The sequence below is a fragment of the Schistocerca serialis genome, chromosome 3, assembly GCF_023864345.2.
Source record: "Schistocerca serialis cubense isolate TAMUIC-IGC-003099 chromosome 3, iqSchSeri2.2, whole genome shotgun sequence".
NCBI classification, from domain to species: Eukaryota; Metazoa; Arthropoda; class Insecta; order Orthoptera; family Acrididae; genus Schistocerca; species Schistocerca serialis.
Window position 1 is genome coordinate 439,666,993 of NC_064640.1, and position 22,719 is coordinate 439,689,711.

The 22,719-nt window shown below is 42.0% G+C and overlaps 1 protein-coding gene across 1 annotated transcript in view; it reads left to right on the forward strand.

The window, feature by feature from the left end:
* LOC126470911 (lisH domain-containing protein ARMC9-like) overlaps positions 1–22,719 on the forward strand; it is a 198,052-nt gene that overhangs the window by 6,190 nt on the left and 169,143 nt on the right. Inside the window, exons 4-6 of the mRNA XM_050098942.1 lie at positions 1,917–2,429; positions 18,154–18,452; positions 18,976–19,157. Of these exons, the coding sequence (XP_049954899.1) occupies positions 1,917–2,429; positions 18,154–18,452; positions 18,976–19,157 (994 nt within the window). The remainder of the gene's footprint in view (positions 1–1,916; positions 2,430–18,153; positions 18,453–18,975; positions 19,158–22,719) is intronic.

Genomic DNA, 22,719 nt, shown 5'->3' on the forward strand with positions numbered 1-22,719 from the left:
TGTAGTGCTATTATACTTTGCTTCAGATTCGTTATTTGATCCAGCATTACTTTGTGCTCCTGGACGATATAGGGATCTCACATTCCAAGTACCAATATATAAATCTGATCTACATGTTATATTCTCTTCTTCCTTATTTTACCTTCTTCATTTACTTGTATTCCATCCTCATTGCCATTTTCCATGCCAAGTCTGTCTTCCTCCATCCGCCCTGCTTTACTTTGTCGAAGTTTTGCAACAATTGTTGTTTACAGAGCGGACTGTCAACCCTGCATTCAACACCTACCGGCGGATGGGTGATTTTTAATCAGGGTTTTCTTCCCTTAGCCTTCGGAGACCCAACTCTGAACTGCAAGGCAGCAGTTGTTGTTCTGCTAGTTTTCGTCCGTCCCAGGTATTTTATTTCCCCGGTGTCCACCATATCTGGTGATGTTCCCCAATCTGACACCTGGGTAGGTGTCCGATGGGAGACCAGCAACTCAACACGGGAGTGTTCTAGCTAATACTGAAAAATCCAGTACCAACTCTCACCTTTGACCAGTGACGTCAACAAGATGACACTCCCCAATTTCACCCTTATGCAATACAGCAATCATAACATCACACATTCAAGACAACAGCAGAGGAAAACAATCCCATTATACAAAATATAATCAAAATAAGTTGAAGAACAACTTGAAACCAATGTAGGTTCGTTGAATTTCTATGGTACCAACACACAAATAAAAATGCTAAAAAATTGGAGTCAGAAATTTCACTTAACCTATGTAGCTCAAAAAGTCCACAGTACCATGCAACCACAACTCTCACTAAAGGATGCGAAAGAAAACTTTGCTTGACTTACATAGCTAGAACAAAGTCGAAGATACCAGAAAGCACAACTTGTTCCAAGAACAAGTACTGAAAACTTCACTTCACCTATGCGGGATGTACCATAATTTATGGTGTAAATGTATACAGTTGAAAGTACACAAAAAAACCTATAAGTATTGAGATTTAAAACTCATAGCTTTGCGCTATGGACATTTCTCCAGTATATGCGTGGTGTAATCGGTAGTGTTGTATGTTGATAGTAGTGTGTGCTGACTGGTAACAGTTCAAAACTCATTGTAACGTACAGTTTTTACTCTCTGCCATGCATCTCATGGTGGTTTGCATAGTATGGATGCAGATGCATTTCACATTAGTGAAGATAAAGTAGTACTCATAGCTCTTAAGGTATGCCTTTTAGAGCCCATGTTTACTGAGACTTTTTGTACTCCCAGTATCATGTACTTTCAACTGTAGGCATGGCACCATTAATTATGATACACAGTGTGTAACTTGTGCATAGTCAATAATGCCAAACTCACCTACCACAACTGATTCCAAAAATTAATACTGAAAACTTCACTTCACCGATATAGGAAGAACAAACTTCATCAGTAAAAAACCAAAACTCGCTGCAGTAACTAATATCGAAAACCTAACTTGACAAAAGTATGTAGTTCCAGCACTGCAATATCTGCTAATTTTAGTTAATCATTATGAACTGCAACTAATAAGAACCCACACTTCTTACGTAATATACAACATTGGAGTGTGCTTACCAACCAGTCAATCCACATTACACAAAATTAAAAGCAACAGTGTGTGCCATTGGAAATTCTTTTGTCTTACCACAGCTTATTGAATATTCTCCTCTGTGGTGGCCTCATTGTTAATAAAGTAAGTGCTTTTAGTTTTGCACACTCTATTTTATGTTTAGCTTTGTTGGTAACATGTTTCTTTCTCTTCATCCACAGGCTTGGAATACTCTCATACCACCATCAATAAAAAGTAAACTTGAATACAGAAAACTGACTTTTTACCTTCATGTCTATTTTGCAATAATACCACTAACTTTGGGCAAGACAAGTACATTAACATTATGACAGAAGGAATCTGAGAAAATGGAAGATCCTTCTAACACAAATTTTTGTAATGAGAACTCTGGACTTAAAGGAATTGCTGTGGGGCATGAAAATAATTGCAGTGATGCCAGAGTAGAAGACAAAAGTGAAAATGAAATAAATAAGAGTCACAATGTGAAAGAGAATTTTATGTCTTTGGAGAACACAGATACAATAACGGAATGTGGTGATCAGATGGAGCGCCGGCTTACAAATGAAATTAAAGATATGGATGTTAAAAGTGACAGTTCTGTTGTGGCTAAAAAAGGGGAGTTTTGTAACCTGGAACTAATCTCTGACAATTGCTATGAAAATGAAAGTGTTAGCAGTGAATCTGAGATGAACAGTTACAATGGGCAAAGTGGAATGACTGCCTTAAAAAACTTTTTGGAAACCGAAGGATGTGAATTTAGTGGTGAAACAGAATTTCTTCGATTCTATGCACTTCCATATGTTAATGATCCAAAGTCTCATCCATCATTCCAGAATCTATTTACAGTGAGTAGATATACACTGTGTGGACTTAATTCTTGTTTTGATAATGTACTGAGTATTGGGGCTGTGTGTAAAGTACATTGTGGGATTACTGCGATTACACGGTGTGTCAAATCATTTGTTGCTGGTATCACACTACTGACTGTTAAACTCCACATAGCTTTAATTGTTGTATTAAATCACACTAGCACGTAATTTTGTTTTTTGTAATTCAGAGATAAGACCACTGACTCCATACGAAGAATATTTCTTTTTATGTAGCTTTTCTTTTAAACATTTTTGTTGTGTACAGAGTGATACTGGCACTAATTTGTTTTTTACTATTGCTCATCATTTCAATTTATGTAAGACTATTGTTTGTTGATATATGGATGTGATCCACAACTCAGTATAAGGGTTGATTGCTGAATGTAAATTTTTGTGACTTAAACTACTACCACCCTCATGATTTGCAATAGGGTTTTTTCCCCTCCCAGAAATATTTCTCAATACTCTTTTCAACTACAGGAAATCACTACATACAGCAACCCGTCTAATGGAGGGAGAAGCAAATCTGCATATTTCATTGCAGTTCAGTAGTGTGTCTGTGACACCAACCGTGAACAGGACACTGTGGCTTCTGTGTGCTGTTAAATCTATCAACATGCGTGGAAGGGTGATTTTGGAATGTGACTAAGCATGCATAATTCCCTGTGCACTCCTGAAGGCCGGGCCATGGGTCTGACGTGTAACAGGTGACTAGATAACATGTAATTCCCAGCCCCGGGTCAACGAATAGGGTTCGCACGTTCCCCTTGGTACATGCCACACCCAGGGAGAGGTGATTGCCTGAGCTGCAACCTTCCCAAATTGCCAATTGGTCCCTCTGTCAGGTGTTCAGGAGGTGTGACCTGAGGTGTGAACAATCACCTAAGGTGGGTGCGCCCCTTGGAAGGAGGGCACCATTGGAGGCACTGGCAATTGTGGGGGATTTTCTCGCAATGAGTCCATCATCTTTCCAATCAGTCTTCAAAATGTAATGAGGCTACTGATACGAAGACCCTTCCCGCTGCACCAAGATTCCTTGTGGTGTCACATACTGAAGACGGTCAGTCCTTCACCATGGTAAATCTGTTCATTATTCAGAAAGGTGTTGATACAATTGCCGGCCCTGTGAAATCCTGCTCTCATTTATGGAATGGCACTTTGCTTTTGGAGACTACGTCTGATTCTCAAGCACAACAACTGCTTGCTGCCTCACTTCTTTACGGCTACCCTGTTCGTGTCTAGGCCCATAGAACTTTGAATTCTTTCCGTGGTGTAATTTACATGAGGCTGGCTCGATGGTCTAACCGAGACCACAATCCAATCTTACCTCTCTGATCAGGGTGTCATTGCCGTCCATTGTGTAATGAAAAAGGTAGATTCCTCCTTAGTGCCACCTGCATTCTTTTCCTCTCCTTTGATAGTGGTGCTTCCGTCCAAAATCAAAACAGTCTATGAAATTATCACAGTCCAGCCGTACATTCCAAACCCAATGCGCTGTTACCTGCGTCATTGTTTCAACCACACTAGAACATTTTGTCGACACTCAGCCAAATGTGTAACCTGTTGTAGGGATGTGCACGAGGGCAATTGTCCACCTCCTTCTCTCCACTGTATCAACTGCAATCGCGGCCATGCCGCCGCCTCTCGGGATTGTCCCATGTATCTTGATGAGCGGGCTGTCCGAGAGATCCATGTAAAGGAAAAAGTGCGTTACCCAGTCGCTCGCAAGTTACTGTCTAGTCACAAACCATGTGTACTCCCATCTGGCACCTATACAATATAACCCCGCTTTTACATTCCCAGAATTGATGTTTTGCTGCGGTTTACGACATTTTTCATTGATCCCGTCAAATTTCCTATGCCCACAATGTTAATTTGCACCTGATTTTGTGTCAAAATATTTATAATTTTCCCGCGATCTACACATTACGAAACAAAATTACGATAAAATGACGCTGGTATGATGTTGGCCATTCACTAGTGTTTACAAATATTACGTGGTTAAATTTCTTGACACCAGGGCACGCTACTCAGCAGATTTGAACCAGTAAACATGTAAAAGTTGGAACAATTTGTGCTGTATCTCCCACCACTGCCAAGCTCTACTTGGCTTGGTGGCTGAGGAGAGTAACTACGTTCATTCGAGTGAAGATACCATGACCAGTCACAACCATTTCCAAGCTGTCTCTACTGCACACATGTAGTTTCGTGATCATCGTGACACCTTTGTCGAACCATATTTAGCGTGTGCGTGTGTTTGAGTGAGTGTGAGTGAGTGAGTGAGTGAGTGTGTGTGTGTGTGTGTGTGTGTGTGTGTGTGTGTGTGGGGGGGGGGGGGGGGGCGTGTCTACATAACTGATGAGGCACAGTACCTGATAATCTCAAAAAGATTACTACAGTCCAACAGACACAGAATAACACATATTTAAACACCATACAAAATACTTATTTACATATTTGCACTTTCTGAAATGCGTCATGCTAAGCACAACAAAATATGTAACTAGTGCAGTATTTCATTATTTAAATAATGAATGACAGCTGCTGGCTTTCAAGAACATCGATTATGACATATGAAATTGACTCAAACGTTCCTACTTCCTAGAGTTACCATTTCCAGTTACATGGCAGTTTTTATTAGATAATAAACAAGTCCCTGACAAGTCTTTTGATGCCTGTTATGTACTTCATACATAAATTGCAAGGGCTATCCTATATTTAACTTATACAGCTTAAAATGTTATTTCCCACATATCACATTTTCCCGTGTTTTACCCCATTTTTTGGAAGTCTCTTCAAAAGTGTGGAAGCAGTGTTTCACTATAGTTCTGTTCTTTTTACCTCTCGCTGCATGAAGGACATGGCCACACAGACATGTGACCTCCAATTCAGCTCTGAGGTTGGGAGATCGCCCAGTGTCAAGGTAGCATCACCATCCCCCCCCCCCCAATCCAGCTGTGCAACAAGCCGTCAAACTCTCGCCTCAAGGGGCGACGCCACCAGCTACACGACCGGTTGGCCAGAAAGGACAGGAGGAGTACTAAAGGACAGGAGTACTCCCGTGAAGACTTCCTCTGTCCTTCCAGCCAAACAACACCCCAGTCTTCCTCTAACCGGAAAGGCGGAAAGAAGTCCACCAAAGGCAAACGGTCTTCTCCTTCAACAACTCTAGGATCCTCTTTGGCAGTTTTGCCATGTGATACCTTAGACTGGCCGGCCTCCTTGTTGTCAGTGTGCACCACCAACTGTTTCTCAGCGTTGGACTCCACAGACCGACCGCACAAGCAAGCCAATGCTTCTGTGGACCCCATGGAGCAGGATCCTCCTCCTCCTGTGCCCTGTAGTAGCGACTCTTCACTGGCTGTCACTCGGCAGCCGCCGAGGTGACACCCCTACATCTCTTCCTCATTGTGACTCTCCTCCAATGGAATGTTCGTCGCCTTTGGTCCCACAAAGAGGATTTACAGCTGCTTTTAACATCGCAGTGTCCCCTTGTACTCTGCCTTCAGGAAACGAAATTGTGCTCTCACGACCACTTTGAGCTTTCACATTTCTTACCAATTTGTTTTGACCTTCCCCTTGAGGTCGGCATTCCATCTCATGGGACGTAATGCTGCTCATAAGGGATGACATTCATAGTCAACACATCTCCCTGACTACCTATCTACAAGCTGTTGCAGTTCGCATTTTCCTTCCGCACCTGACTTTTTCCCTCTGTACCATTTATGTCCCTCTGCCATTCGATCACCAGGGCAGACTTTCTTCAGCGTATTGGGCCTCTACCTCCCAATTTTTGCTACTCGGTGACTTTAATGAGCATCATCCCCTTTGGGGTTCTCCCAGGACCTGTCAGAGAGGTGCCCTCTTGGCTGATCATCTTAACCCACTTAACCTTTTCTGCCTTAACACTGAAGCACCCACTTTCCTTTCAGACTCCTCCACACCTATTCTCATTTGGACCTATCCTTCTGCACTGCCCAGCTTGCCCATTGTCTTGAGTGGTCCGTTCTTTCGGACACTTATTCTAGCGACCATTTCCTGTGTGCTATCTGTTTGCTGACTCCTACCCCATCTGTGTGCACACCCAAATGGCAGTTTACTAAGGCTGACTGGCAGCTTTACTCCTCCCTGGTGACCTTCGAAGAACAAGATTGCCCCGGTTGTGATGACCAGGTGGAATATCTCACAAATGTTATCCTTACTGATGCAGAATGTTCCATTCCTCGCACTTCCTCTTTACCATGTCGTGTCCCAGTCCCTTGTTGGACTGTGGCGTGCCACGACGCAATTCGCACGGAGACATGCTCTCTGTGTTTTTAAGTGCCATCCTATGATGCAAAACTGCATTCATTATAAACATGTGTGCAAAGTGTCGTCGCATTCTTCAGGATAGCAAAAGAGCTAGCTGGATTTCATTCCGTAGTTCTTTTAACAGTTCCACCCCTTCCTCTGTTGTGTGGGCCAACCTCCAACGGCTCTCTGGGACCAGGATCCATTTCCCAAATTTCCTGCCTGACAGTAGCAGACGATGTCATCGCGGACCCTATTGCTATCTCCAACACCTTGGGCCGCCATTTTGCGAAAGTTTCGAGCTCTTCCCACTATCACCCAGCCTTCCTCCATTGGAAATGAGTGGAGGCGGCTCGGGCAATACCCTTCTCTTCTTCGAATCGAGAGTCCTACAGTGCCGCCTTTACTATGAGGGAGCTAGTTCATGCTCTCAGTTCATCCCAATTCTCTGTTCCAGGGCCACACACCATCCACATTCGGATGTTGGAGCACCTTTCTTTTGCAGGCAAGCACTTTCTGCTTAACACGTACAACTGCATGTGGTCAGAGGGCACATTTCCCGGACGCTGGTGGGAAGCCACCACCATACGCATACCTAAGCCCAGTAAGGACAAAAACGTCCCTTTGAGCTCTCTTACCAGCTGCATTTGCAAGGGGATGGAACATATTAATCATGCCCAGTTGGTATGGTGGCTCGAGTCTCGCAATTTACTGACGAATGCATGGTGTCGATTTCGAGTGCAGCATTCTGCAGTTGACCATTTTGTTACTTTGTCCACCCATGTCGTGAATGGTTTTCTGCTGAAATCCCAGACTGTGGATGTTTTTTTCGATTTGTAGGAGGCCTAAGACACCTACTGGAGAACTGGTATCCTCGGTACTCTTTACATGTGGGGCTTCTGGGGGGGGCTGCCCTGTTTCCTTCAGGCATTTTTAAAAGACCGAGTTTTCAAGGTGCATGTGGGTTCTGCCTTGTCGGACACTTGTATCCAGGAAAACGATGTGCCTCAGGGTACCGTCCTGAGTGTCGTCCTCTTTTCTATCGCCGTTAACCCTATAAAGGCCTGTCTCCTGCTGGGCATCTCTGGCTTCCTTTTTGTTGATGATTTTACCGTCTATTGCAGTTCTCCACGGACCTGTCTCGCTGAGTGCTTCAGTGATGTTTTGATCTTCTTTACTCGTGGAGCATCGACAATGGCTTTCGCTTTTCCACTGACAAAACTGTCTGTGTGAATTTCTGGCAATGCAGTTGGTTTCTCCCACGATCTTTACATCTTGGGCCTGTTACCCTTCCATTTGCTGAAACTACAAAATTCCCTGGGCTCATGCTTGATTGGAAACACTCTTGGTCCTCCCATGTGTCTTACCTGGCAGCCTGCTGTACTTGGTTCCTCAATGTCCCACATGTCCTCAGTGGTACTTCCTGGGGTGCCGATCGAACTAACTTCCTCCGTTCGTACTGGTCCCTTGTCCGTTCGAGACTTGACTATGTGTGCTTTCTTGATTCATCTGCATGTCCATCCCTCTTAAGCCATCTCAACGCTATCCCCCTCATGGCATCCGTTTCACCATGAGTGCCTTTTACGCTAGCCTGCTTGAGAGTTTGTATGCTGAAGCTGCTGAACTATCACTGTTCTACTGCTGTGACTTTCTTCTCAGCAGGAATGCGTGCAATTTGCCGTGCATGGCCACCCATCCCATGCCTCCTTCTTTGATGATTCCTTTGATCACCAGTATGGGACGTGTCCCTCTTCTCTGTTACCTCCTGGAGTCCGCTTTTCGCACTTGATACAGTGGCTTAACTTCACACTACCTGCAACTTTCCCGGTGGGTGTGAACCTTTCACCACCTTGGCTTCGTGAAGTGGCCCATGTTAACCTTGGCCTTCATTCACTTCCTAAGAACACTACTCCAGCCTCGATCTATCGCCTTCAGTTTCACGACCTTCATATTTAACTTCGTGATAGTACCTTTGTATACTCTGATGGCTCTTGGACTGACCATGGGGTTCGGGTGTTCCTGTTGATGTCGGCTCCCCAGCTCCCAGCATACCGCTCTGTATTTACAGCCGAGCTCTTCGCTATGTATCAGGTGATGGAGTACACCCAGCAATACAGCCTTTTCAACTGTGTCCTCTACTCAGACTCACTCAGCACCCTTCAAAGTCTATGTGTGCTGTACGCTACCCATCCCTTAGTGCAGTGGGTCCAGGAAAACTATCACTTCCTCACTCTTGGTGGAGCCAGTGTGATGTTTCTGTGGGTTCCTGGTCATGTTGACCTGCCAAGAAATGAGGCTGCTGATGCTGCTGCCAAGGCTGCACTCCTCGTACCTCAACCCGCGAGTTCCTATATTCCCTCCGACGATCTCTGTGTTGCCATCTGTCAGGAGGTGGTATCTTTTTGGCATCGCCAATTGTGCTCCCTTCACGGGAATAAGCTCCGGCTTATTAAGCCTCTCCCAGTGGCTTGGACGACCTCTTCTCAGCCCTCCTGCTGGGAGGAGGTCATTTTAACTAGGCTCCATATTGGGCACTGCCTTTTTAGCCATCGTCATTTGATAAGTGACTCTACCCCACCACTTTGTACACATTGTGCTCAAGTTTTAACTGTGTGCTACTTCCTGATGGAATGCCCATTTCTTAGCCTGTTATGTTCCTGCTTGGGTTTGCCATCTGAGTTATCGGCCGTTTTAGGAAAAGGTGCCTGGGCTGGTCAGTGGGCTTTACTTTTTATCCGCCAAAGCAATATGGCGAAGGCCATTTAATTTTTAGTTTTGTACCTCCATTTTTTATTATGTCTTTTTTAGCTGTCTTGTATTATGTCAATTGGGACTGACATATAGTCTTTTTTTAACTCCTGTCTGAGTTTGTGTTCTATAATTTTGAGTTGGATGCGTATGACCCCAGTTGTTTTGTGCACCCTAAAGCAAATCAAAACCAAAACCAAACTGTAAATTGACACGCAAGGCGAGTTTTCATTTCCTCTTGCTAGTCTCTGTTCCCTGGCTTGCTCTTGAGTCGCCATCAGCCACTACCATACCTTGTGCCCACAGTGTTGTTTATAAGCGTTGTCGCTCTTGTGTAGATGCTAAAGTGGCGATACAGGACATTCTCATCCATGTGTCACTTCAATTTTTTTTTTTTGTCCCCTTTTCGTAGCATTAATTTTGAGCCACCATGGATCCAGCATTTTTACAATGCTGGAGGGAGCAGTTGCACCTACAGAAGGAGCAGCAGATGCAAGCACTGCTAAACCAGAATGCGGAATTGCTTCGCACCCGTAACCATGCAGGTGGTGTGCCAGATGCCCGCTGTGCAGTCTTCTTCCCTGCCCCTGATGCTGTTTGCTGGTTTCGGTGAATATATGGAAAGGTGGGTGTTATGTCCGCACTATAATACAACAAATATTCCGTGATAACCAAGTTTATTTGACCTTCTGTCACTCAAAACAAAACTTAAGTTCGACTACACAGCACTTCACTGGCTGTAGCGCCAAGGAGAAAATCAGAGTCACTAGTAGAGAATACAAGTCGAAACCACTGCCAACCAGTCGATACCGACGCGTCGCAAGTTTCCAGCCAGGGAGGCCACAGTACAGTTCGGTCGTCGTGAATCCAGCAGCTGGGTAGTAACACAGTCATCGTCGAAGATTGAACTGGTTAAACGGGCTCAGGGAGCTCGCTTAAATCCGCAGGTCCGGCCAATCAGAGTGTTGGTAGATGGCGCCCTTATACGGTTGCTCACTCTGGTGGCAAGGGCAGCACCGCCAGGGTAATCCGTACCTCATATGCAGACTCACTAATTCAGGACATCATTGCCTGGTTACCACCTGATCCTGAGGTACAGACAAAGGCATTGACCTTGTTCGACCTTACTTCCGCCAGCGTTGCCCAGGTTGCAGAAGCGCATGAGCTTCTGGTGGTGGCAAAGGACCTCTTTCCTGACTATTGGTAGGTGGCACAATTAAGTGCACATGACCTCGGTGCCCCATGACCTTCTCCAGGTGGTGGGTTTGTGTTAATGAAAGCGTCGTCGTTCCTGTCTGCAGTGTTTTTTGTGTCCTCTGTGTCGCACTCCTTCTGTTTATTGCACGAGCCAGCAGACCTGCCCAGACTGTAATTTTGTGCATGTTTGATGAGATTTGCCTGGATGTGGAGGCCATGTGTTGGATATGCCATCAGATAGGCTATTTAGCAACTGTTTGTGATAGTTGGCATGCTGTGGATTGCTTATTAGGTGCCTCTGCATATACACTGGACTCTGCGCTGTCTCCAGTGCCCTGCACATGTTGCTCCATGCATTTTGCTGATCTGCTGCCTCCATCTTAACCCAAAGGTGAAGTGGAGGCATATCCAGCATGGCTTCCATTCCCGCAATTGGTGTGCTGCTAATTCTGCCCGTTATGGCTAAGCAGGCCAATCTCTGCACCTTAACAAGCTCTTTAGCAGCAACCCGCTGTTCTAACTTCTTCCACCACATTACAGCCCCATAGGAGATCCTAGCTCTAACCACTGTGGTGTATATCCAGTGCATAACCCTGGGGCTTAGGCCCCAGTTTTTGCCACAGGCCCTCCTAGTACTCACTAAAGTGCTTTCTGCCTTGGAGCAGATACTCTTAATATTAGGGGTCCAAGTTAGCTTCTCATCGAAGGTTACTCCTAGATATTTCACTGTCCCCTTCACAGGTAGAGTTTCATCGAATAGCTTTCGATTCCAATTTGCTTGCTGAATATGTCTCTTCGTAAATGGCACCACAACAGCTTTCTTAGGATTAACTCTCAGATCCTGATTAATGCACCATTTTTACACAATGTTCAACCCTCCTTGTGCCATATTCCTGACTGTGTCAGTGAATTTGGCAAGTATTACTATGACAAGGTCATCTGCGTATCCTTGGCAGAAGCATTGTCTGGAATTTAGTTCCTCAATGAGTTCGTTCACCACTAGATTCCACAATAGAGGAGACAAAACTCCTCCTTGTGGGCAGCCTCTAGTGGTCTTAATTATCATCTTTTCATTCATCATGGTAGCCTCTACCTTCCTTCCACTAAGCATGGCTCTGGTCCACCTACATATAGCCGACCCCAGGTCATGCACCTTTGCTGCCCTTACCATGGAATCGAAGGTCGTGTTACTCAAGGCCCCCTCGATATCCAGGAAGATGCAGAGGGCTATTTCTTGGAAGTGAAGTGCTTTTTCCACCTTCCCGACGAATTGGTGGAGAGCTGTCTCACATGATTTACCTGGTTGGTATGCATGTTGGTTCAGGTGTAGCCTACTTAGCCTCCTCTCCCCAAAGTATACATTAACCAGTTTTTCCAATGTTTTGAGAATGGAGGAGGACAGACTGATTGGTCTCATATCCTTGGCCTTGGTATGATCAATTCTCCCTGGCTTTGGAATGAAGACAACCTTCACTGCCCTCCAAACATTGGGAATGATTCCTACTGCTAAGCTAACCCTAAATAGCCTGCATAGGATTCTTATAAGCTTTCCTCCTGCCTGTTGCAGGAGAGCTGGAAAAATACCATCTGGGCCAGGTGACTTGAATGGCTGAAATGTTCCCACCGCCCACTGGAATTTGTTGAAGTTCACACACTCCTTGGCCGAGTCCCAGTCCTCTCTTCTAGTGTCTGAGAATCGTTGTCTCTCTGGGGTCACATACTGTACTGATCTGTGTTATCTGGCTGAGCATATTGAGGAAAGTGAGTTTTGAGGAGCAATTCCAGCGTCTCATGTGCTGTCTTTGTATATTCCCCATCCTCCTTCCTCAACGTACCTCCTGGATTAGTTGGTAATCTAGTGAGAATATTGTGAAGTCTGGCTTGTGCAGCCGTGCCTTCCATTTCCTCACAGAATGCCTTCCAGGGTGCCTCCATTGCTTGTCTTATTGCAAGATTGTAACTGACAAGGACCTCACAATATTTAGCCCATTGTCCTTTATGTCTCGCAATATTAAACAGTCTCTGTACCTGTTTTCTTTGCGTTTCCAGTTTGTTATTCCACCAGGGAACACTCCTATTTGTGCACTTCCTGGTGATTGTGCAGTTGTCCTGATATGAGGTCACTATGGCAGAGGTAACAGCCTCTGCTACTTCCTCAAATTCTACTGGCTTCCTTATCGTGGTTTTAATTTCTGATAACCCTAAGTCAAGGTCCCTCCTATATGCCTCCCAGTCTGTTTTCCTGGGATTTCTATAAGTCATTGTCTGTCTGATTCCCATTTCAACCTTGAATTTAATGTACATGTGGTCCGATGAGGATGGCTCCAACACCACATGCCATTGTTTGACATAGCTACCCATCATCATGAAACCAAATGTTATGTCAATTACTTCTTCCCTTCTGCTGTTCATGAATGTAGGTTCATTGCCCCTATTCATGACCTCTAAGTTGTTAGCTAAGAGGAATTCAAGAAAGTACTCACCTCTACTGTTGGTGTCCTTGCTGCCCCACACTAGGTTGTGGGCATTGACGTCGCACCCCACCAGCAGTGGGTCACCTTGTCAATGGCAAGTCTCAACCAGTCTCCTCACCTCCAAGGGAGTGGGAGAACTGTCTCGTAACGTAGTTATGCTGAGGCCAGGACAATTTCCCTCGTGATACCTTCCTCACATTGCTGCATTTTGATGGTCACTAAGTCCCTAGAGCAGAAATCCATCATTGGCATGAAAGAAATGCCTTTTCTAACATAGATGCATGTTCTGGAGTTTCTTAGATTTCTAGCATAGATCAGCTTACCTCCAGTGCCTCCGAGGCCCGATACACCCCCTTTGTATAAATAGGGTTCTTGTGTCAGGACCATGTCCACTTCATGTCTCCCCAGGCAGTGGCTCAGGGCAGCAGAGGCCCCTTTATTGTGCTGCAGATCAATCTGCAGCACCTCCAGGCTCTGTCTTACTGCCATCTTTGAGGTCTTTGAGAACCCTGATGGTGACCTGCGAGAACCCTAAAAACAGTTTCAGGTCCTGCTCACCTTTAGGGACTTCTCACCAACCTCCACCACCGGGGTTCGTCCTTCTGGAGCAACCTTCCGGTTAATCACTCTCCAGTCTTCTGTCGGGACTTTTGGGTTCTGGGCCCCCTATTTTCCTGAACAGAGTCTTGGGAGAGACTTCCTTAAGGATCTTGGGTACCCATAATGATATCTTTGCGGTCTTAAGAAGCTCCGGTGCCGTCTTGACCAGCAGCTTTGCATCTTCCCACGGGGATATCATGGGCACCTTGTCCTTGAGCCATTCTACTGTGTGCACCCCCTCGCAGACCAAGATGAGTGCACCACGATGTAGATAGACCCTCCTGAAGTTGGGACCTGGGCCAGCGTCCCCCCCCCCCTCCCCCCCCCCATCTTTTCAAAGAGGGCCATCTGTACTAGTTCCTCCTGCTGCGATGCTGCGAGGTAATGGTCACCAGTGGATAACCTTCCTGGATAACTGCCATCCTAAAAACTGAGACTGCAGTACTATAGGTCTGTTTCCCTATTTCTTGCCTCGGTTTTTTCTGGACTCGCTTATCCTGGGAGGAGGGAGTCTTTGATTCCTCCCTTATCTGCGTACTACCTGTCTTTGACGTTGTGGGGGTCTGTGTGTCCCCTTCAACCTGAGACAGTTTTTTTCCTGGGGGTCTTGGGTTCTAGTCCCTTTACTTCCCTCCACTTGGGGTTACGAAGCCATTCTTTTCCTTCCTTTTCCCTCTGTTCTTAGTAGCTTCCTCCTTTGGGCCCCAGACAAGCCTTTGATCTTAATCTGGTCTATCTTCTCAGTTACAGTTTCCACTTCTGGCTCAGGTCTAGACCCTGATTCAGTAGTGGAAGTGCCATCCATCGGTTCAGTCCCCGATGTTTTGGTATCTGAGGTGTCAATTTGCCCCTCAGTTTCTTTTTCTGCAGTCGTGTCCATGTTGGTCCCACGAGATTTGGGGATCTAGAAGGTCCACACCACAAATACTCCACACGTTGTAAGGCTAATTACTCAGGGAGGTCGCCTGGTATCCCTGAGGCTCCGTTTATGACACATCTTCCTATGTGCCACGCACCCCTCAGCACAGATCACATCACACCTTGGGTTGGGTCAGGGAATAGGGTAGGACTAGGAGTGGATAGGGAAGATGGGACGTTGTGGGACACTCTTAGTCTGATCCATCTGCTGAGGCCTTTCAGGCAGTAGGTCATCTACCTTTGGCATAGCCCTCAGCTTCCTGCGGATACGCAAGCCTCTCCACCCGGACAGACAGTGCTTTGTCAAGGTGGTGTTCACTGGAGAGGGGACCTGTGTTTATATGAACTTTTTTCTTTAGCTTTACTTGTAGAAAAACATATTAAAATATTTGCATATTTTCGTGAATCACCCTGTATTGCTGAGGACTGTGGCTGCATTTTGTTATATTGTCATTTGGTTTCCTGTATTTAGATTTTGTCGTGTTTACACTGTGTTTTCATGGAAAGTAAAGTCTTTCACTTGCATGGAAAGCTACTCTTAATGCAGTTTTCAGACATTGCTGAGCTATTACATCAGACACGAGTTCTTTTCATTCCATTGGCAGTTATTTTTCTGATGTCCCTCATTTAATGCAATAGTATCTGTTCTTCATGTGTGCTGTGTTTTTAATTTTTTGACCTCTGGCTGGTAACCAAACTGTTGTTTATGCTGACTTACTTGAGGATAACTATCTCTTTCTTCGTGCACATGTAATGAAAATTTAAGTAATATGTTAAGTGATAACCCTGAAATATGTGATCTTATGTTATCAGGTGCCAGTACTTACAATAGAGAATGTCAGTGATTGCGTGTTTTCTGTAGAGACCCTATAGGTACGGAACTGATGGTTGTCATTCTCTTTAGTGATTATTGTACTAAGAAAGTTAAATTTCACTTTTGACTGTGAAATTTATCGTGGGGTGAAATGTGCAAAGTTTCACAGCAACTTGAGTAATTTTTTAAAATTTTCTTTTCTTTTAATTGACGTACATGTAATAGTATATAATTTTCTGAGCTATCACCAATATAGTGCTGTAAATGCTTTAGGCTTCTGTTAATATATTTTGTAGAAATGGATGGAGATATGCCTCATAAAATGTAAAACACATTACCATATGGGCTTTGGCACAGATATTAACTGAGTGGAGAAAATTTACACGGGGACGGCACTAACATTAAAAGATCATATATTGCTTTTAAATGTGTTTGTATGAGCAGTATGCAGTGGACACACGATTAAGGCTTCTTCTGAAGAAATGATTGATCTTACATATTATATCTTGAACAACTTCACTTTAAGATTCATGAGAGTTTTTGGATGGCAAAGATTTGATATGAACTGGTGTATATATATATATATCAAATTCAAGTATGAAACTTCCTGGCAAATTAAAACTATGTGCTATACCTAGACTCTAACTCAGGATGTTTGCCTTTTGTGGGCAAATGCTGAGAGGAGGGGTCATGAATCGTGCTTGGGTGACTCAGTTGGTAGAGCATTTGCCCACGAAAGGCAAAAGTTGAGAGTTAAAGTATCAGTCCAGCTCACAGTTTTAATCTGCCAGGAAGTTTCATATCAGTGCACAGTGCGCTGCATGTTAAAAATTCATTTTCTAGATTCAAGTGTGTTTTCCACATAAAGAAACTTGAGAATACAGTAGGTGTCAAATTCGTTGATTATGGACCCAAACTACTTTAAGGAGATCTCAGAATTAGATTTGGTAGCGTTGAATAATACATTCGTGTGCAAAACTTAAGGATGAAAGTAACTTTCACATGATTTGTCACTGCCCAGTAACATAGCTCGATGAAACTTGGACCGGACATAGGAAAAACTGCTACACTGTAGTACAGAAAGTAACTGAAAGAAATACAGAATGAGAACGAGAACAGAAATGACACTTTTATTCAAAGACAGTAGTTACACTGAAGTTACTGTGATTTATGAGGGTCCCCTGGAAATTACAAAAGGTGGCCCGTGGTTTTTAATAAAGTGTCTTATCACTACGGATGACAATGCATCTCTGCAACTTGCACCCATGCTGGCTACAAGATTGGTAATGAGTTCTTGTGGTAGGGCATCCATTCCTCCCTTAGTGTAGTTGACAATTGCTGGATGGTCATTGATGCACGTGGACATCCCACGCATGGATGATGGGATTTAAGTTGGGGGCTAGGCAGACCAGTCAGTTCGCAGAATATCCTCTCATTCCAAGATCTCCTCCACATGCGCTGTTTGATGCGGTCGTGCATTGTCATCCATAAAATGACGTCATGACTGAGTGCACCCTTGAAGATGCACTTGGGGAAGGAATAGTCTCACAATAGCGTTGACTGGTGCGTGTACTGTGTTCAAAGATTTGGAGATCAGTACCCTTATCCAATATTATGCCTTAACATGTGGACCACCTAAATGACCACGTACAACAGTGTTCTGAAGGGCATTATGTGTTCCTACCTCTTGTCATATAAGGGTATGTCCAGCATTGTCAAACATGAACTTTATCATCATCCTTAGAAGCGGTTTATACAGGTGATTAGATTATCTGCTCTAAAAAACTGCTTCTTAAAGACTTTATTGGTCCACTTAGCTTGTACAGACATTTGAACTGACAAAACCAGACAGTTTCTCAAACTACTGTTGTCAAAGTATATATAATCTAGTGAGTGGTTTCCTGAAAGTATGGAGATATTTTGTGCAACTGTAAATGAAGTACTTGGGAGAAAGTATGCTGTAGCCCACCGTCAAAAACCCAAAAGGCAGGTGTCATCATGGTGAAGCAATTGAATCTTGCTTCATCAAATACATAGAGCTCCATGAAGATTAGACTGAACAATTTTTTCAAAAAAATATTATTTACTATGCTTTTTACCAAACTTATTGACCAACTTACGCTATTAACATTTGGCAAACATTGTGCATATATAGTTTTTCATATACACATGAGAATCATCATCATCATCATCATCATCATCATCATCATCATAATAATAATCATCATCTGGCACCAAGCTTCCTTTGCTCATTTAAAGTTTGCTACAGTTGCACAGGAATAATACTCAGCATTAATCTGTAGATATTTTGGATTAAGCATATAACTTGTTTCCTATCAAGCCTAGGTTTCTTCTAATGCACAGGAAACCTCCATTTCTGTAGCTTAACATATTTCTTTAGGAGTCATTTACTGTTACATTTGTTAATATTATTCTGCAGACTTGTTATAACTGAACTATGATACTTCACTGATGGATTGTTAAGGTCCGATAAGAAAGGATAACCTTTCAATGTAAGTATTTATTTTTGGAAAGCGTGTGGCTTTGGACTGTTACTTTAAAATATTGGAAGTTAATCATGTTAATTTAGATGATGATAAGAAATTTTGTGAGTAATTGTATTTTAGTTTAATGGGTAAACATATGTTTTATTATGTAGGATACATGGATTTCAGACCTAAGAGCCAAACTCAATCAGTTCCTGTTTGAACATAGCTGTGGACCAAGTGTTGCACCACAGTTATTACAAGTATGCAATGTATTCCACAACCACAAGGAAAACAGCAGAGGAACCACACAGTCTGTGCTACTTTCCAAATACCAAAAGTTGCGGCGAAACTATAACAGCTTGCGATCAGATCATCATAATCTAATTGGTTTGGAGCAACTTTTTATATTCCTGTTTAAATGTAGTGTTTTAAGGAAAAACACACTGTGGCTTTGTTGCACATTCTATTGGTATTTATGAGTATGAAATGACACAACCTCAAGTATGTCTTATGCACCATGGTTTAGAAATGAAATAGTTGCACAGCGTTTATGTTATGTTGCACAGATTTCTATTTATATGTGCATGTGTAGAAATTGCTCTTTAGAAGAAATTACTTAAAAAAATAAAAATAGTGTTTGGTTCCATGTTGGTTTATATCCATACACTCCTGATCATTGAAATTAAATGGCAAGAGAGAAAACTGTTGACTAGTCTCAATTTTTATATATTTACCTGTTATGCATCCCAGTGATGAAGTTTCATCTTGAGGAGAAAATTTGTCTATAGTGTCAGTTACAACAAAAGGCAATCAGCATTCATATTTACATGTAATATCAATGCCAGAAAACAATCAGTTGTGACCATATTTTCAACATATAAGCTTGGCTGCAATGATTGCGTTACATTGGTCAGAAATCTCGCAGTTCCATAAATGTGTAAGAAAGGTGCTAGGCATTAAGTAATTTGTGAACTTTGTGTATTGTGGGTCAGTGATTGGATTTATTGGTACCTGATAAAGGACAGTTTGTGGGGTCATGAAGTACTGGTGTCTGGACCTACTGTAGTTAATTATACAGAGACTTACATTTGGCTTGGCCATGAACAACCAATCAACACAAATTTGGAGGACTGTGAAAGGTACATAGTTGAGGCTAACACCATCTTGGCAGCTAGCAAGTGTTAAGAGATGTTGCTCTGTAAGCAGTTGATCAGTCAATTTGGTAACACATTCTTGATTACCATACACTGCACATTCATGTAAACTAGATCATAAATGGATTATCACAGAATATGGTCTAGATGCACCTGTGTTTAATAAGAATTCATCATCAAAAGACAGTTAAGTCAAAATAGTTCTGTTAGCTTGACAAGTTATCTTTCCCTAGTGTCTGACATTAATTTGTTTGGTGTCAGCTGCATGAGGCAACAGATTCATTGTGAATGGTGTCAACAAAGCTGATGATTATTGTTTAGTACTGTGTGTATGTAGTTGACAAGAACATATGGAGTAAATTTCGAGAAACACACTACAGATTACAACATTGCACATTTTTCAAAACAGTGCTGTCATCTTTCAAGATGAAAGAACCAGCCATTTTGCACATCATTTGGTAAAATGGTACATTATATAAAGTGGTCCAAAACGTTTTTAACATGACCTTCATTGCACAAAAATGTAAAAAAATTCTGCAGGTCACAAACGTTACGGTGACAGCCTTTAGACTTGTAGCTACCTTAGCAGATAGCATGTCAATGTCGCTGCCCAATTGCTAAAGTGGCTCCTTTGCGGATCTCACAAGGAAGTGTGGATCCTGTAACCCTACAGATATTTTGTGAGATCAGTAATTTAACATAGGACTTCCACATCAAAAGTCACCAATGCTAACAATTTAGTCATATAGGCTATTCACATTTCTCATAGTTTACAACTGAAACTAACATAGTGGTATCTGTCCATAATTAGATAAGTTGTTTTTACATATATAATGATGTAGTATCCTCATTTTTCAACCAGCTGACATTTGCAGTTAATACACTGTAGAGATATTAGGAGTAGATTAGATTAGATGCACTTTTTATTCCAGTAGCTCCATAGTGAGGAGGGGTCCATTAAGAAGTAGAACATGTCAGAAAAACAAAAGTACACTTTAAATGTTTACAAAGAAGAACAAAGAAGCTAATGTACCTTCCACAGATCCCAAGGGAAATAGCCCTCATGCATATAGAATAAGTAATAAAAAAAAACCTCTTGAACATATTTTTATTTAAAAGGTAATAACTGGTCACAAAACACACAAATGTTCAATACACTGAGGTGCATATGATTATTCTTAGGCCATTGTAGCCATACTCATAAAATATAAAAACCATTTTACAACACTTATTTACAATGACCACAGTACTGCACTGGTTGTGTGCAGAAGTCAGATTTTACAAACTTGTTACTTGATATTATTAGTAACATACAAATCAGTTGGTTCTGCTTAGAAGTTCATAACTAGAGTAGATGTAGTTAATCACTAATAAATCTTTTAGGCTCCCCTTAAACTGAATTTTGTTAGTAGTTGAACTTTTTATGTCTGCTGCTGAATGGACACCTTTCTGGACCAAGGTAAGTGACTTTAAATATTTGTGAAGATTGTTCTTATTTCTAGTATTGACTCCATGAACTGATTTGTTAGTTTTAAAAAAAGAGATATGTATTTTAATGACAAATTTCAGCAAGAATTAAATATACTGGGAAACAGTAGTTAGTGCCCCCAATTCCCTAAACATGCCTCTGTTGGATGTTCTCAAATTCACACCACAAATAATTCTTATTAAACATTTTTTGACATGGAAAACTTTGGCTTGACATGGTGAGTTAAAAAAAAAAAAAAAAAAAAAGTTCCTGTATGACATTGTTGAATGAAAGCAAGCATAGTATGCTAGCTTTTAATTTTAATATCGCCTATGACTGACAACATTCACATTGGAAATAGAGATTGGTTTAGGCACTTCAGCAGTACTGCGGTATACTGCTCTTCCCAGTTTGATTTGTCATCAAGCAGTAATCCCACCAATTTAACATTGTCAACTTCTCTCTGTTTCTCATCAATTTTAGGCATATATTGGTGGGAAACCTCTCAAAAGTTCTGAACTGCATGTAATGTTTTTTAATCTTTAGTGACAAAGTGACAGCAGTAACCAGGAACGATTTATTAATGTTCATGAAAATTTCAGTAACTAGTCTTTCTAACACTTGATTTGATGTTATTGCAATGTTTGTATCATGTGCAAACATAACTGTATTTGTATCTGCTAACATTACAGACAAAAGGTCATTGCTGTACACAAGAAAAGAACCATAAGATGGGACGCTGTGGGAGACCACATGTAGTTAGTTCTCAGTTAAATGATGCCTCATAGCTCAATACATGTGTCTTTCCTTCCCATTCTACTGTACTAATCTAATTTACTTACAAGGTTGATGTGATTTACATAGCCTTTGACAAGTCACAAAATATACCACTAGCCTGTAATTTATTGTCCAGTGAATTAAGTGCATTCTCACTGTTTGTGTAAATAGCCTTCTGAATATCAGAAGCCTTTTGAAATATGAGCTGTGGCTTTGACAATATATTATTTGTTGTCACATTGTTAAGAAGCTGATTGTTTATTACCTTTCCTAAAATTTTTGAGAATGCTGGCAAAAGTGATATTAGACATAAATTTGACAGTATTCCTTTGTCTTTTATAAACAAAGCCTTAACTTAAGCACATTTCAACCATTCGGGAAATTCCTTGCATGCTTTTGTGGTTATTGTTAATATGAATACTTAGTGTGTTAGGTTGAACAAGTGGCAGTCTTAAATTCATTGGTGGCATGGTCCATGTCAATTCAGGCAGGCTAGGGAAAAATCTTACCTTCATAGTCTCGGATGTTACTGAATTTAGCATATGTTAAAGTGAAGGACTAAGTAAGGAACACACACTTTTTTGTTTTCTCAAAAAACAATTTCTGCTCTGAGATACAGCCCTCCAAAGATGACTCTGTGCATACCATTTTGAAGATGCAAATTTTGGAACAAATTTTAAAATCTCTGGAACAGTTCTAGATATTTTGTTGGGCTTTTTTTTATTTGAAAGCTAATTGCTTTATGATTACAAAGAAATCCTCAATTTGGACTTAACTGTCAAAGTTCTTTTAGTATAGTGTTCTGAACTTTTTTATAATTTATGGAATTTTTTTTTTTTTTTTCAAAAATGCCAATCCATAAAATTAGGATTTTTTTTCTGCTGATTAGTACCATATTGTTCTACATTCCCTGAAAAGGAGAGCTTCCACTTTTAGGTTGAACAGGTTTTATAAACAACTGAAATTTCTGCCATACAAACAACCTGTTTTATTACCACATTATCACATAACAGGCTCATAAAAATAAAAACTTACCCTTAGTTAACATAATTTTAGTTTTACAAGATGAGCAAGAGACTCATTTTTCAAGCATTTTAAATGGCTCCAAAATGTTTGTGAATGGTCCAAAGACTTAAAACTTCCAATTTATACAATTTCTGTGCTCTTTGTTTTGTACTGAAATTAACCAGTCAATGAACTAAAAATGTGTCCCACTGCTTCAGTATCTTCCTTTGATATAGAGTGATGCCTTCCTGTTGAACCAATATGAACTGGCATACTTGCAGTCTTCAAAACATTGTGAATAGGAAGTGAGCATTGATGGCGTTGTTGCTGTC